Source organism: Numenius arquata, chromosome 2, assembly GCF_964106895.1.
Source record: "Numenius arquata chromosome 2, bNumArq3.hap1.1, whole genome shotgun sequence".
Taxonomy (NCBI): Eukaryota; Metazoa; Chordata; class Aves; order Charadriiformes; family Scolopacidae; genus Numenius; species Numenius arquata.
In genome coordinates this window covers 83356735-83374237 of record NC_133577.1, presented here as the reverse complement: position 1 = coordinate 83374237, position 17503 = coordinate 83356735, and the positions used below count along the sequence as shown (strand labels likewise).

At 39.7% G+C, this 17503-nt stretch overlaps 1 protein-coding gene across 2 annotated transcripts in view; it reads right to left on the bottom strand.

The window, feature by feature from the left end:
* EEA1 (early endosome antigen 1) overlaps positions 1 to 17503 on the bottom strand; it is a 70939-nt gene that overhangs the window by 37712 nt on the left and 15724 nt on the right. For both annotated transcript variants that reach the window (XM_074168111.1, XM_074168112.1), the window contains 7 exons: positions 11710 to 11837; positions 7280 to 7334; positions 7075 to 7140; positions 6210 to 6249; positions 5241 to 5348; positions 5033 to 5154; positions 3214 to 3369 (listed from right to left, as the gene is read on the bottom strand). In XM_074168111.1, coding sequence (XP_074024212.1) covers positions 3214 to 3369; positions 5033 to 5154; positions 5241 to 5348; positions 6210 to 6249; positions 7075 to 7140; positions 7280 to 7334; positions 11710 to 11837 — 675 coding nt within the window. The remainder of the gene's footprint in view (positions 1 to 3213; positions 3370 to 5032; positions 5155 to 5240; positions 5349 to 6209; positions 6250 to 7074; positions 7141 to 7279; positions 7335 to 11709; positions 11838 to 17503) is intronic.

Here is a 17503-nt window from a genome sequence, read left to right as displayed (position 1 = left end):
GAAATAAAGCATAAACACCCAACAACAAAACAACAACAAAAAAAAAGACAGGACAACAATGAATACATTGAGATAACAATTGTAGAGCTATTCTTTTCTTCATATCCCTCTCCTGCAGCATTTGAAGACACTCATATAGGGTTATGATGATCTTTGTTATTCTATTCACCCACACCATAAATCTAACTTATTTTAAAGACAACTCACTTCGGAAATCAATATTAATATATGTATCCTCAGCCTGCCTGGCAAAATAGCCATGGATGGCCTAAGAACCACTTAACTCTTTCAGCCCTTGAGGTAGTCTTAAAGAGCAAAGCTAGATGAAACATGGCCAAAATGTTACAGTCAGGACTGTACCTATTCTGCCAATGAAGGACTTCCGTTTTTTGTTTTCTTAGGGCTAACACTTTTCACAATTGAGGGTTTTTTTTTAAAAAAGTAGAAAAGTTTTCACCACAATGACTTTGAGTAATTTTTTACTTTTTTTAAAGTCTGATCTTTCAGTTTACATTGACAGAGAAGCTTTTCTTTCAAACACGTCTTGGACTATTTGTTGCCATATGTTGGAATTAAGCAGAGAAGGCAGTAACATTTCTGAGAAGAACTAGACTGCCACTGCCTACCCTGTTCTGCCATGCAGCAACTTGGGTCTTCTCCGGTTCAGCCTACATACTGATGATACTACACAGACATCTGATATTATTATAGTTCCTGCAATGTAGTTTATAATCTTTCCATACGTCTAAGACTTCTTATGTGAACACATAGTAACAGCTAGCGGCATCAAGCAGCCTTCTCCCCCATCTGCTGTTACTTCCAGGAGGGCTGAAAAAACCTTCTTCACTTGTTTGGGTTTTTTTCCTGTTAAAAGCTGCACTTTAAAGGTAACTTTTAAAATGGCTAGTTATGTAAAAACTTAAACATACCTAATTTGGGGGAACAGGAGCAATTCACACTTCTGTGAGAATTTTTTAAGATGAAAGTTTTTTGTTACACCCATGTCACCATGTCATTTTATCTTCACATGAAAACTAAATATCCCAAACCACAAAAGACTACAGAGACAGTACTTTGAAATGAAATTTAAATTCTGCAGCATAGTTGTGGGATCTCACAGTTAAAACCAAATTACAACTATGTAGCAACTTACATGGCCACATAACCACATTATATTCATAACTCCAACTGGGATATTCCTTTTTTCACATCTTATGAAACTCTTGGCATACATAATTTTAACTTGAAAACAATGGTAGATTCATGTTTAGTACAATACTGTACCCTTATACAATTCCTGGAGCTCAACATATCTGTTGAGGGAACAAGGCAGGAGGGAAAGCCCTAAGGAGTTTAGAATAATGCTGGGCAGCACTTCTCTAAAGCTCTGCACTGCACATCAAGAAATAGAAAGTTAGAACTGCAGCTCTGAAATCTAGGGCACTTGAAATCCCAGAATAACAAGATGTCAGGAATCCTTCACATCCACAAATCTCACCAGGAGACAGGATACTAGGAGTCCTACAGAAACTCTAGGCGTTCCCTCTTGTAAACTGGGTAATTCTGCAAAGACCCCACTTCACTAGTGACCACAGCCCTGCGTTGACAAGTTTTGCTGGTGTTGCTGCACTGGTGGGGTACAATAGAAAAGGGAGAGGACAAAATGAAAAGGTCTCAACCACAGCTGACAGTCTTCAGTGAAGATGGTTACACTGCCAAGCCATTCATTAGTAAAACTATACCACTCAACCCGCTAGTGAGATGCAACAACGATCAGCAAGAGAATTCTTCTGCAGGTATGGATTTACCAACTCCTTAGTAAAATAAATCATGTGTTAGACAAAAGCCTTTTTGGTCATACTGTATTTTTATTAGGATTTCTTGCCATTATCTCTGTCGGACATTTCCATCACTGTCATGGTAAATAACATCAAACAGGCTTTAGACAGGAGGGACCTGAGAAGTCTGAGGAATAAGATTCCCTCTTAAAGATCCAAGTCAGAGCTGTTATATTCCCTTTTCTCCATCTTGCATGGAAGTGGAAGTGCTCACTGGCAGAAAAGCAGAGCAACCAAAACCAAGAAAACTGAGTATTTGCTGTGGGAAAGCCAGTTAGTTTTGCTTCCTTAAACACAGAGTTGTCATCAATTCTGTATGTTTTCAAATCTCCCATCAGCAATTTAAAACTTCTTCCACTGACTCAGCCAAAGCAGAGGCAAGCCTTCACAAAGTACTTGTGAAGAAACCAGCACATTCAGCAACTGAAGTAGACAGTGAGGTCTCTTTTAAACAGGATGAATTTAAAAGGTTCAAATCCAGGAAAAGATGGGTAAAAAACATTTAAAAAAGAACAACTAATATGACACCGATAGATTTTATTTTCTACTTTAAACTGCAACAACAAAGAGAGGAAAACTAAGGTGCTGTTGCCTGAAAACAGACTACAGGTGACATCCTGACATCTTGACCTTAAGACATGGTGAGGCCTGGCAGTCACTCACTTTCTGCTCCAGTAGATAACAGGCAACACTTGGAGGCCATTATGCACTGGATTTGTGGGGGGTATTTGTGCAGAACAGATTTGTCCTTTACACACAAAATATTCCTACAATAAATAATAGAGGCTTTCCATTTGACAGTAAAAACTAGAAAAAACCAAGAACGAAAACCTGTTTAGCCATTAAGACTTTTAAGTCTTGTGTAAGTTCAAGAATGAAATGTCCTAAGAGAACAGTCAAATTATTATCTACCTTGTATTAAAAACTGCTTTTTTATATATTTTAATACTCTAGCATCACTTTTCAGACACATAAACTCAAATACTAACCAAAACCATTATTTTCAGTAAAAACTGGTTTTATCCTCATGTAGCTCAATAAGGGCAACAAGTCTTTCGATCACACAGATATTGCTCTATTTCTCTCTCCCAACAGAAAGAGCGCAGCTCTGCCAGGTGGCTTTTTCCTCTGCTATTGGGCTCTTGTAATAACTTTTTATGCCAAAGAAAGGTTTCGCAACGAAAAGCATGGGGGTTTTTTGAGGGTAGATATTGACAAAATTAGGCAATTTACTGTAATGAAGAAATATGTCTATCAGATAAGTTGGAAGATTTGGTTAAGAAAGAGGTTTTTCATTATTATGAATTAGTATTTTCCATTTTCATACGAAAATCATGGCAAAGCTAACACACACATCTTTAGGTATGACTATTACCTCTGAGTTAACCTGCTCTGCCTGCAAGTGCTTGCACTCGTCTTTTAGCTTTTCAGATTCCCTCTCACGTTCCAGTGTCATTTTGTCCATCAGTGTCTGAACTTGGACCAGCTCCTTTTTCAGGACAGCTACATCTTCCACACCAGGCCTTTGGAGCTGAAAAGTAAAACAGCAGCAATGAGCAACATGCTGTTGGCAGACATGCTTTCAGTGTCAATATCATCTCTAAAAATCTTTCAAATCATCAATTTATAGATAAGGTAACATATACAATATTACAGCTGTGAAGAAAAAAAAGAGAGGGGGAAAAAAAAAAACCCACAGAAAAGTATATATTATTCCCAAAGGAAACAAGATTTAATGGCTGGTTGTCAGTTCTTGCCTACTAAACTTCGAACTTGTTGATTGATTTCAACCAAATTTGACAAATGGGAAAAGGTCTCAAAGATTAAATTTCTGCAATTTTCATGCAGGTAGATGGCTAGGTACAGGAGGGAGACTTTCCCTGGCAGAAAACAACAAAGTAACAGGGAATCTATGCAAGAAATTTATCTGAAGTCACAATTCCCTGAGAAGTAGGCTGTATTGCCGCCACTACCCTGGAGAAGGGATTACTGTATAAACTCTACCGCTGCAATACTCAAGCCCCTCTCAGGACTGAGACACGTAACAATCCAGCAGTATGCAGACTTTTATAATGATCCTGCTTCTGTCTTCAAGAGCTATTTCAGAAAACCACAAGAACAGACAAAAAAAAAAAAGGCAGCTGAAGGAAATTCCCTGAAAGAAAGTTCCTAAAGGAACTGTCAGACACGCTTCATACCAGACCCATAGGTAAAATCTGTTGATAATTATATCTAAAGCACCATAATGTTCCTTAAAGAGAAAAGCTATGGAGGGAAAAGGGAGGGGAAAGGCAATACTGGGCACTGAAGAAAGTAGAGAAAAGGAAGTGCTGGCATCTAGAAAAGGTACAGGGAAGGGGTAAGAACACAGAAGGAGAGCGGAAGACAAGAAACGGGTAAACAGATAGAGAGGAATGGGTGGGTCCAGTGACTAGGCAGGGCCAAGAGGGACTCATGAGCCTACAGGGAAGAAGTGGGATAAACAAGTCCTACTTTCCTCCAGAGTGTAAGCAGCGGTTGAGTGGAGGAATGAAGACAAACAAGAAGCTAGAAAGTCCCTTCACTACTGCTTTGGAGGCGGCACGACTGCTGAGTCACTGGGATTGCTCCCTGGAGCCATGGCTGTACATAAAAGTCACCAGGAGTCAAAATCCCAGAAGACACATACATTAATATTATCAGCCAAGCACAAGAGGGACAACATTAACATAGGCATGGTGGTGACAGCTGCCAGCCTTCCAGCCACCCTCTCACAAAACACCTCTCTGAGCAATTCTTATGAATGCAGCTGTCCAGGGACTGTCAGAGCGTTACACCTCATGGAAAAAGGGTGATCTAAAGACAGCTGTGGAAGTCAGCAACGGCGTGCTCCAAGTACAGGCCTGCACAGCACATCTATATGTGTAATCCCCTGCAAAACTGCTGAAGGGTAGTGCATCAAACAAGCAGACTAGAATATAATATAGGGGAAATTTTAATATGTCAGAAACTACATGTATTTCCCCACTGGAAAAACACTGAAAATGTAGGTCAGTGAAACAGATCAGAAACAATGGTGTTCTGAACATTTTCAGCCCACAAGCAGATGTCTTCAAGTTCAACAGTTTGGCTGCATTAAAACTGCATTTGCAATCATTTAAGTATATCCCTCCCTTGACTTGAAAATAACAAAAACATTAGTGTGATGTGAATACCAGTTCTGTCTTTAAGTCTTCCACTGTACTTCTCTCTTTCTGCAGTTCTTGTGTCAAGTTTGTCACTTTCTGTTCTGCACCTTCCCGAAGGCTGATTTCTTCATCGTACTTTGATTTAAGATCTAATAAGAAGGAACTTGAATAAATGATCACTTGCACAAGTTGCCCAAGCAGAGAACAGAATCAGACCTCATGTTAATATACTCACCCACAAGTTCAGTGGCCAGTTGTGCCGCTTTTTGTTCAAATAAGTCTTTCATTTGCTTAATGTTAAAATTTTCTACTTGGATCTCTTCTAGTTGCCGTTCTAATGATTCTATTTCCATAAAAAGAACAGTATTATTTTCTGGAAGAGCTAGGACAATACAGTTACTCACACCCATAATGAAGCACAGCAGGTAAATAAGTAATCTAAGTTCACTTAACATCCAATTAGCTTAGCCAAGTGAACAACTTTACTAAGTTAAATATCTACAAGCATGATGCTGGAACCTGTCACTAGTTGAGTACTCCACAGGATTAACTACATATTGGTTTTCACTGGTCACAAATAGACCTTCGGATCACTGCAACATGCTGCTGAATTCTGAGCTCTGAACTGTGATTAAGAGCTCTTCAATCATGATTAGTCAGATACTTTATGCACACATAAGGAAAATTTTATTCCATAAGTGCCTCATGGAGAAAACCAGAGAGAAAAATTATTGGTCTGCAAAACAAGCGAAAAAAAAAACCCACAAAATTTATTGTTTTCTTTGCTAGCAATGAGTTCAGAAAAACATCAAATGAAACCAGCACTGACAAATGCTATAGTTTAAATATCAACAATCACTGTCTTTCTCAGCAAAAGACTTGTACTGAATGCTTAAATATACACAATGATTAAAAACATGTTCAAAACTACTCATGAGAACTGCTTTCAGAGTCAGGAGAAGGCCTGTCTCGCTTCTAGAAATTAAAAACCCCGAGCCTCTGGAACATTTCCCCAGAGTATAGCTATCAAGAGCTATCTAACTTAAGCACTTACATGAACTTTATTTCCTGTAATTGTACCATTTCAGCTTTCTAGCTCTTTAATTTACCAAAAGTGCTTATTCACAAACCTAAAAGCTATAATGAAAAAAATTTCAGAAACTACAGAACAGTGAAGAAATGAATATAATAAAATGTTAGCCACCTGTAGACGTAGCCGTTGTCAATCCATCAGACTTAGGATCCTTAAGAGAACAGAATAAATGCATCATTAGATAGAAGGAATAAAAAACTACTATTTCCAAAGTTCATCCCATTTTTGGAAAAGACAGGGAAATAAAGACTTCTGTGCTCAAATACCGTACAGCAGTATAAAAATACCTGATTTCAAACAGTCATATCTGTAAGACTGGAAAAGGCCAAGATGATTGTCCATTTCATGTACCACTACACTATCAGTCTTCCAGACTTGCAAGACTCCAGTAACAATCCCCTCCCCCTCCCTTTCCTCAATGCCCTAAAAACAGAGGTTACAGACATCATTAAATACATTCTGAGAAGGTACCTTGTCAGATAGCAATTTCTGGGGTTTGTAACAATCCAGTATCTAAGTAGTTCATAGCAATAAAAGAATTGAAAGCTTCCTTTGGGCACAACACACCACAATTTGCCTTGCCTTGTTTGTTCATCTGGACATCTGTGAAACCACACTTCTGTTCTCCAAAAGTTCTTACAAGAAAAACTCCATCACCGTTTCTCATAACAGATGAAACACTACATTTCATTTATTTTCTTTAATAAACTGAGTTCTGAATAAGGCCAACAGAAGGAAAAGTCTGAACTGCACTTGTAGTGAGTAGTAGGGAAGAGTCATTATCTAATCTGACTTTGTTCTTCAGATTTATATATACAGTTACATTGTGGAGAGATAACTAGCTTTGTTTTCAAGAACATGTCAATATTCAAATTACGGAACTAACTAAATCAGGCCACGTGCCTTACAAAAAAGGTATTAATCTTCAATGTCAATGCTGATGATAAACCTGCTTCAAGTATTTTAAAGCAATTACTTGCTGCCGCTGCCCCTGCAATTTCTCTAGTTCCTTCTTCAGCTCTTCTGAATACCACCTCTCCTCCTAGGGGAAAAAGGAAAAAAAAAAGGAAAAAAAAAAAAAAGGAGATGGGGGAGAGAGAACTGTAAATTTGGTTGCTTTAGACAGTGGAACACTGCAATTTGAAACAAAGAACAAAGTGCAAGTAAAATACATTTCCAACCTTCAGTGAAGCTTGCAAGTCTTGGACTTCTTGTCGGAGCAGTGATACTTCATCTCTGAATAAATATATCCACGGAGTGGAGAAAATGAATATGCAGTGGTTATATTTTGTCAATTACATACAGATTATAATGTGTATTAAATAACTGGAGTGATAGCCAGGTACTACATAAATATAATTTACATAACTATAAATAGTTATTTTAAGGTTTTGAAACTTGGAACAAACCAGATTAATAGATACTTATTAGGTCACTGTACATCACTGGAAAAATGCTCAATGTATTAATTGGATAAATTAAAAAAATAGATATGCAAAGAGCCACATGAAAACAGAATGCAAATCTAAATCGGTGCCTCAGCTCAACCACGTAAGTTCAGAATGGCAAAGCTGTGCACTGGGACATTTAACTGTTTTGCTGCCTTTTTAGGAAAAGGACAGGCAAAGTGAAAGAGAATAGACCTATCACATACGGGAACACTGCTAAGAGACAGCATGCTCTCTTCCTCCTTTTGAAATATGCAGTTACATAATTTTTCATGCACACAGCAATTCGGTATGCCCCACGGACACACCCACTTAATGGTCTGAATGTTTATAGCCTTGGGATTTTAAATTCTCAAATTTCGTGCTCAAGCCTCCAGCCACGCAAGAACCAAGGCTAGAATTGTCACTAATTGATTTAGACAGCACCCTTCTAAATCACAGGTCTCCTTACAGAATTGCACAACTATACATACAAGGATAATGTTGCATTACTGAGATACAGCCATTCCAAATGTAGAATACCGAGGTCATTAAAATAATGCAAACATACCCTTTTCTTATTGTTCGTACAATGGCCACACTGAGGAGTACACAGAATATATGTGTGTGGGTGCCAATGCCAACAAATTCTCTCAGTTTTATACAACACAATATTATTGCTGCTGTGCTGCATTATCCCCTCCTCCACAGATGTTCTTTTAAATTATCTCATATTTAGGTGAAAAAGAACACCAAAGCAAGTTGAAAAAATAGTTGAAAAAAGCTAAACTTTGAAGAAATAGATTCAACTACATTAGCATATTAACATCAGGTCAGGGTCATCAAGAAGCAAGTGAAACACACACACGCACTTGAACCAGTGAGGCAAGAACTCCAAGGTGGACCAATTTTAATGGCAAAATAAACGTGGGATATTGGAATGCTGATTTTTTTCAAAGGAAGATTTTCTGCTAATTTACACATTATTCTGCCCGTGTGAGACATTCACTGGAGGTTTGCAAATATAACTTTACTGAGACAGGCGTAGCTGTAACCCAAAACTCATACACTGGTTGTGGGTGGAGAAGAGGCAGCAGCTTTCTCACCAGTATCAGTAAGTAAATCAGCTAATATTCACACCTAAGGTTATAAATGTAATCTCAGGCAGGTGAAACAGTTAACTATATGGAAGTTGGGCCTGAACATACACCAGATCTGTGACACTAAAGCAGTTAAGATGCTCTGGTCTTCGTATCAGATAAAAGGTTTTGAGCTGTATAAAACCAGTTTGTAGTAGAGGGGAAGGAGGAGGGGAGGAGGAGGAGGAGGATTACAGAGTTTGTAATGTAAGGACCCTTCTACAATAGTTGCCTTGCTATTCCCAACGCAGATTTGCTTGACAGTTTTAAGACAAAACATAAATTCAGTTTAACTGACCAGTGGAAAATGAAGGGGGGGGGAAGGGGGACGGGGAAATGTAAGAGATCACTCTAGACACTGTAACTTTATTTTCCTTACTGCCATCCAAATCCTCACCAAATCTTCCCTTCTTCTAGGGCTGTTACAATCCCTTCCTCCTCTCAGCACATCTCCCCAGCCTCACCATCTGGCAAATCCTTACTACCTTTTCCTTATGCTCCACTCCATTCCCCAGCTGTAACACCAGTGCCTCCATCCCAGCACTGACTACCAATGGCCCTGATAAATTGCATTGGGGAGAGTTACGAGATTTACTCCTGGAACTTAATTATGGCAGTTTATTGGGAGGGTGAGGGGAAGAGGACACAATGCAATTTATAATACCTAGCTTTCTCTATTGACTGCATAAGGAACTTCACCTCCCAATCTTGTTCCTATGAATTACATGTAAGCTTCACTGCTAGACCACAAACAGAGTGGCTCCCTGCTGCAGGCTGCAATATTTCTTTAATGTGGTATTCCAAGTCTTGGGAAAACATATTTATGTTGAATGAGAGTTTTGTCAAGCAAGCATGCAACTGAGAAACATTGAAGAATGCCACACTAATAGAAAGAAATAGCTCGTGTTACACAACAGCTCTCATCAGACTCCCTTCGCTCCATCCAAACTCCCTGACCTTGTCCGCTTTTTCAATTATATGACAGAAAACAAAACCACTTGCCCTTAAATTGTCAAGACCCAGGAATAAAATAAATAAATTTCACCAGCCAACATCTGGTTGACATTGGAAACTTGCAGGCATAAAAATAAATCTTTCATAAACTATATAAACAATAGTTATGACCAGTAATTCCCCCATGAGAATGGTATTATTCTACTGAGACTATCATTTCAGGTCTAAGTTGTATCACCCTGAAAAGGCCTAATTCAGGCAGAGAAGAAATACTAATGCTTGAATAAATGTGCAGATAGGAAACTGAATATAACTCCACCAGTACCCTACCACTTTATCCTACATAAAGCCCTAATTTTGACTTCTTTTGTTGCAGCAGCTGGGAGAGAAGGCAGCTATCCACAAGGAAGGGTCTATCTGTGCACGAAGACATGGCCTCTGCTAGTGCTGGCTCTTACCGGCTTGTCAGCTCTGCACAATACTGGGGAAATACGAATCTTCATTCAGATAAGTGAAATATGTTACCTCCCACACTCTTTTCTCACCAAAGAACCACCCTCTCTTGAGTTATCACATAAATACATGTATTTCTTTCAATGTAATTATTCATCACTTTGGGTCACAGTTCTACTAGTGACTACAAAACTTCTGAAGCATTTACTTCCCAGCATCGGCAGAAGGCAGCTCCCTTAGCAGGTGACAACCTGCCGGGCTGTGGGGTGTGTGCCTCTGTTCACTGAATGAGGCCACAGGCAGCTGCTCACTCTGACACGACTGGGTACAAACCAAGAGAGTTTGGGGAAGTGCTACAGACCAACAGAATCATAGAATGGTTAGTGTTGGAAGGGACATCAAAGATCGAGTTCCAACCCCCCTGCCATGGGCAGGGACACCTCCACTAGAGCAGGTTGCTCAAAGCCCCATCCAGCCTGGCCTTAAACACTTCCAGGGATGGGGCATCCACAACTTCCATGGGCAACCTGTTCCAGTGCTTCACCACCCTCACAGGAAAGAATTTCCTCCTAATATCTAATCTAAATCTCCCCTCTTCCAATTTAAAACCATTACCCCTTGTCCTGTCACTACATCTCCTGACAAAGAGTCCCTCTCCGGCTCTCCTGTAGGCTCCCTTCAGATATTGGAAGGCTGCTATGAGGTCTCCCCGGAGCCTTCTCTTCTCCAGGGAAGAGAAATAGAAATTAAAGAAAGAGAAATAGAAATAGTTCTTCAATAGAAAGAACTGTCATTTATAACAGTCCAAAAAAAAAAAAAAAATCACTGAACAGAAAAAGAACTAGCAGGAAGTAAAAAGGAAACCTACATAAACGTTACCCCCAAGAAGAAAGCTCCCCAAACCAACATGAGGGATTACTCCAACACAGGCAGACTATTCAGTTAAACTCTTCTAGAGAAACTTTCGCGTTATCAGTTCCTGCTACACATCACTGCTCTCAAAAATAAAACAACATGGTATGCTTCCTAAGAATATATTTAGCAATACAGTTTTGACCAAACAGTTAAATAAAATAAATTAGAGAAGATTTCTGAAGATCAGCATGGAGTTTCTGGAACACAGAAGGAGAACTAGTGACACAGACAGAAACTTCTCAGGTTTGCAAATAACTAGGTAAATATGGGAACCTATTTAGGCAAATCCTGATATTATAATTACCCAGTAAGTACCCTATCTACACAGGGACAAAATCAGCTCCCCTCTCTATCTTCAGGGTTGTCCTGCCCCACTCTCAAAAGATGAAATTTCAGCTCTATACTGGAAATTAGGAGGAACCTGTATTTTTTCTGCCACACTCATAAAAATCATTCCAGTCTGTAATATTGCATTGTCAGCTGCATGAGAAACAGGTGATTTAATTAACAATATAAACATGTGTATCTGATTTTCATTTATTGTCAGATCAGTCTCAGCCAATATAAGTTTCAAGCTGCTTTGTAATTGTAGCTGGAAATGGGGCATGAACATTTAAATACTTGACTACATAATTAAGTGTTCAAATTAATACAGCCTTTGGTGTAATTAGAAGCAGCTCAACACTGACACAAAAGCACATGCACAAATGAGTACTGTTGCACCTTTCCAGTGACAGATGACCTTCCCCTCCATGAGTTGAATCAATGCCAGAATTATGAACTGCTTCATAGTGCTTGAACAGCTCCTCAGCTGATCCATGAGACTTCATACACAGAGGACAAATAAATCCCTATTATGAAAAGGAAAAGAAAAAAAAAAAAAGGTAAGAAGTAAAACTTATTTTTTTCCATCTTATTTTTCCACAGAATTCTAAGTTTTGTTTGTGCATCTAAAAGGTAGCAGATAAAATTGTTAAGATCCATACTAATTATTTCATGCACTGATAACAGTTTCAGCAATTAAAAAGTTTAAAAATGCCTACAAAAGTCTTATTCCGTTATTCAGTGTTTTTTTTCCAAACAGCATTACATACTAGCAACAAAACCTTTATGTAGAAAAATAAGAAGTCACTTCAGAAGGACTGCTCCGCAATTTCTTCCCCCCTCAATAAAAGAATTTCCCATACAACTTTTCGTAAAATCAGATTCTTCTTCCAACGAGGAGGTAGGGTTTAGAGCTTGGTCTTAAAAAAAGGGGATACAAAAACCCACTCTAAAGCCTACTACCATCATATTTACGCTACTGATTTTAATATGGGCCAGGAAATTAAGAACCACTTTTTATGTTGCATATAATTAATTAGTAAATGCAACTCAGAGAAATACTATATCAAGAAAATCACATCTCTTCAGCCTAAAGAATCAGAAATCATCCATTTTCATTTCAGCATTTTTACTGCAAGGTTACCAGAGTAAAAATTTAGCAGAGTCACGCCTTTATTCTACCCATTAGCACACACAAATGAAAACAGTAAATATTATGTACCTCTAAACATTTGTGGAGTGTCCAAACTGCTATTTATCAGAAGTAACATCCATCTCATTTTATCTAGCAACCTATTACACCTGCTTTTAAGGGCTGAACTTTATATTGGTTCTTCACTCATTTGGTTGTCATGCCCACTCCAAGCCCAATTCCCATTTATGCTACAGCCCATACACACCACGGTGGGAAAACAGAGAAACATCAGAGTGAGAGGATACTATTTAGTCCCATGTTAAAGGTCCCCTGTAATTGCAAGCTGTGCAAAGAGAATCTCGTGTAAATCAGATGAAGGCCCCCAGTTTCCTAAATTCATTTCAAATATTCTTTTGCATATTTATATGTTACCCTTAAGTCCCTTACGCTAGTACAAATTGTAGCACACTCTAGTATCGAAGATGAGATTACCCCTGCGGGATTATCACACTTCACGTAAAATATGCTCCCATATGATTTCTGAAGGATGTATGAAGAGTTTTGACACTTCTTTTCTTCTCCTAACTTTGCCTTTGGATACTACGAGACAAGCCACAAAACTTTAAATATTAGCACAAAATGAACATACTGAATGTGTATGTTGATAACTGTGATAGCACTCATTTTCTAACTTGACATTCAGAGTATTTTGTTTCACTAGTCACTAAGAATTCTACAACCAAGCACTTACATGGATTTAACCCAGGAGAACCATCACGTTCAGCCACTCAAGCATGTCCGGAGCTCCAGAGCACCAAACAGGGACTTTGTAACTGCTATTACATGTTTAGTGCTTCAGAAATAAATAACTAAATACAGCTGCTTGTCAAAGCCACCGCATATCATATTGAAGATTAATTCTGGCACTAGATCGAAGAAAACAGTATAGTCCTTCCTAAGCAGACAACAGGCATTCACCCCTTAACAGCCATTTATTTCTTTCTAGGACTGATCAGCACAATTCCACTCCAGATTAAACCACGTTAACTCATACAGATGTATACGTGCCAAAATGGCTACAGAAAATTGGTTAAACTACTACGTTCCCAGTAATGTTTATCTGATACAATTAGCATTTAATTATACGATGGCAATCACTCTGAGCCAAAGAACCAGAGGGAGATTCCTGGCAAACAGCAATGGCAGTGAACTACGGGAGGAATCAAACAGCACGCAATTTTTTTTTCCTAGTAGATGAAAGCAGTCAGTCTCATACAGTGATGCCGCAGCAGCATCCTTTTGGGATGAAATGCTACTGAGTGGTTCTCAATGTTTAGTTTAGTTTCCCAGTGATGGGAAAATCGTTTGTTCACAGAGAAAAGCAAATGTTCCTCCTAGCACCAGTAAGTGCATCTGGAAAGAACGAGTGTAGAAAATTGCTCTGGCCTCTCCTTCTTTATGCTCTTTATTTCTTTCCATTTAAACAGCAAAGTCTGTTTCTTTGCTTGGTTGTTTTTTGGGTTTTTTTTGTGGTTAGGTTTTATTCTGTGGAAATAAGAGTCCTGGAGAAGAGGAAAGAATAGATTATACGCACAATTAGCCCGAAGGGACAGCAATCGGTCATTTGTCTCAATTATTAGGCAAAGCCAGCCCAAGATTTCCCAGGCAGGCAGATCTGAAGGGGGTGGCTGCAAGGACGAGGAGCCAGAGGCAGAGCAGAGCTGCCAAGGCAAGGGAACGTGCTGCGGCCGAGAGCCTGCAGGGTGGATGGGAGCTCTGAAGAGGCAAGCGGGCTGCCACCAGCAGAGCAGGGAAGCACAGACAAAATCTCCTCTTTATGGCAGAAATCATCTTGCTTGCACCCACCAGCCCCAGCCTCTCCACCAGCACTGCCGTGGCCACAGCTGGCCTTGTTTTCGGGGGACCTAGCACCGACGGAGGCAGCGTTGGGTTATGGATAATGTCATCCAGGGGTGGGCAGGGAGGCTGGCTCCTACAGCTGCAGGCACCACCGCTCGCACGTCGGAGCCTTAAACTGCACAAACCCAGGACCCGGCTGCGTCTCAGAGGCTGATAATACTCAGATGTTGGCTCTGATGTCAGCAGCATTAATTCAGTTCTCTTTATAGTAAGAAAATCAGAATCGTCAGGCTCTTCCTGGGTACCAGACAGAAGCGTAAAGGTTTCCAGGGCCTGCAACTATTAGCCCCAGGTGACAGTCTTGTTCAGGGACTTGGGTTGGTGCGTTTCTCACTTTACCTCTTTATTAAAAAAAAAAAAAAAAAAAAAACACACACAGCCACAGCCATAAAAATATCTCTCTCAGCATCATCTTGAGATGAATTTTGAAAATACATGCAAAAGTGTATTTTACTGATCTAAAGACAAATGTGTGAGAAGAAGGGAAGAAGCCTGATGGTCTGAGATGCTTAAATCTTGTAAGCATTTTTGTTAGTTTGCTGGAATTTCTATCAAGTTCAACGCATTCCTGTATCGGGACCATATCCGTCCTGGATAAAGAGGAGATAGTGCAATGACAACCATGAGATGTAACACTGGTCACCATAACCTGGGGGAGCTGAGGTGTCCTTTCCAGTAAACCTGCGCTTGGCTCCCTTAGCTAAGAGTCTCCTTCACAGAAGAAGCAAGTATGAGATGAAGAAGAAAGCCACCATATAAAACATGTGCAGTTACACTTTTCAGAAGGCCGTATTTGCAAAAAGGCACTTGGTAGGTTTCATTTTAAAATGCGTTGAGGAATTACTTTGCATAAAGCAGAGCCACAGAGAAGTGAAAGGCATCTCATATTATTCATCTAATAAAAGCGTATATTCTTCATTTAATAAAAACGAAGACATCACTTAAAGCCCCTGCAGCGCTGCACTGTAAAGTCATTACTCCCTAACTGATGTTTCTAATTGGGCCTTATCTTTCACTTTACACAGGCACAAAAAGAGCCTAAAAAGTTAAACAATGATTAGTTGGGTTTTGTTTTTATAAATAGAGAATCTTTTCACCAGGAAATGACAATTTATGGAATCCAAAGCTTTTTGCAGATGCCTGTCAGTTAACGGAAAACAAAAAGAAAACAACAACCATCACATGCACAAGGTTTTATCAGGAAAGAGTTCTTAAGATCACCACAGAACTGCTGAAGCAAGACAGAGCCAGAACAGTAAAACAGAAAAGGAGTCCAAACCAAACCCCCATATGCAGGCATAAGCAAGCCACTAGGAGCACACAATTTACAGCTCAAAGCAGCCCCTGGCTGTCAAAGGGGGGCCATGAGCAGTCAAGGCATTCCAGTGAGAACGGGAGAGGTGCTAAACTTCAAATCCTAATTTTCTGATCCCAAGGGAAATGTTTCTCTTTCAGGTGGACGCCCGTGAGCCGTGCCAGGCACCAAGCACCTCTACAGCACCACGCTGTTCGTGGTGGGTCGGGCCTTCCTCAGTACAAAGACTCCAAAACACACTGGTTTCACTCCAAGCAGAACAGAAAGAAGTTACATAGAAGTTCTGTAGGAAAGTGTCTTGCCTCAGCTTGAGTTATAATGCCAAATCTCACCAAAGATTTTGGACTCCGTGGAAGCACCAGAGGCTTCTTGACTCGCCTTTCTCGAGACAGACTTACTGGTAAGCCTGTAGAACACCACTTGTAGCTTGTAGTATTTTCCCCCTCTAATAGTTAAGAGTTACTTTCAGGCCTGACAAAGTTAAGCTTCTCAGTGCCCTCTCTCCTAAAAGGCATACGAGGTAAATGATTCCTTTCGGGTAACATTAATATTCGTACGAACCATTAATACAGTATTCTTTGGGAAGTATGCCAGGATGCTTGCTTTTAGCAAGACTGGAAAGAAAGTCTCACCACAAGAACTACCATATTTATTTTTATTGCATCAATATAATTTACAGGGCTATTAACTGTTGGAAGAACTTTGGCCTCCCACATCGAAACACACTGCCCAGGGAGAGCAGGGGAACGGACCCACAGGCACACGGCACACAACCAGATTGCCTGCAGGCTACCATAGAGCCCTCCTAATCCTCAAACTATTTTAAAACGGATTCAGAAATAGTTTACATAACAGAAAAAATAATGTATAGGACTGAATGGATTCTGTTTCTCTGGCTTCTCCTCATATTACTCTGTAGGACTTGGGGGGCGGGGAGGAGCAGGACTGTGGTGTAAAAATATATTTCTGGAAATTTCAGCCTTCTTACTGTCTTACTTGTAATGTTTTTTAACTCCTTTTCCATTCTGCACAAACCTGATCTAATGAAGTTGTGTAGTGTGACAGTTTGAAAAGCAGTATTTTCCTTGCTCACTAGCAATGAAAATTGAAGATTTTCAAAGATATTCCCTCAACAGGCTAAAGGCTCTCACTTGAGGTTTAAAAAATAACCAAACATTTACATGTAGGTGTCTAGTCCCCAATGGAGAACTATTCAACACAGTTAATGGAGAAAGAAACTAGTTGGCTGACCTAACAAATGTGTATCCCATATGTAGGGTCAGCATAACAGCTCCCTGGGCTCCATTATCAATAACTGGAGCCTGAGACACCTACATATACATGCATTAAATCTGTCTTCATCTGCCAACTGCTCTTTTTTTCCCCAGAGCTTTAATGAAATCTTGTCTTAAGTAATTAATGGATGAAAGCACAGCTTACTTCATCCAAAGCTCCTTTTTCACAAATTAAAACTAGAGTTATCTGGCAGAAAGATGACACTTCTTGAAGGACAGTCCCATGGGCAAAACAGTTTTTGTAGGATGGAATTCAGATTTGCTCATCTAGTTGGAGTCCAAGAAAAAAGGTACCCTATTTAAGTTTGAAAGTCACAGCCATAGCTACCCGGCTTCCTTAGCATTTTGTTGAAATATCTGATGACTGCCTAGTCTGTTTTCCAACCCCACTTTAATACTGCATAGACCTGAACAAGTGGCCCCATTTAGGCTGCTATGATGTCTACTGATCTAACAGCTGTATGTGGTAGAGAGCCATATAGCATGAATAGCGCACACAGAGCTCCATTTGCTAATACAAGCAGAGCT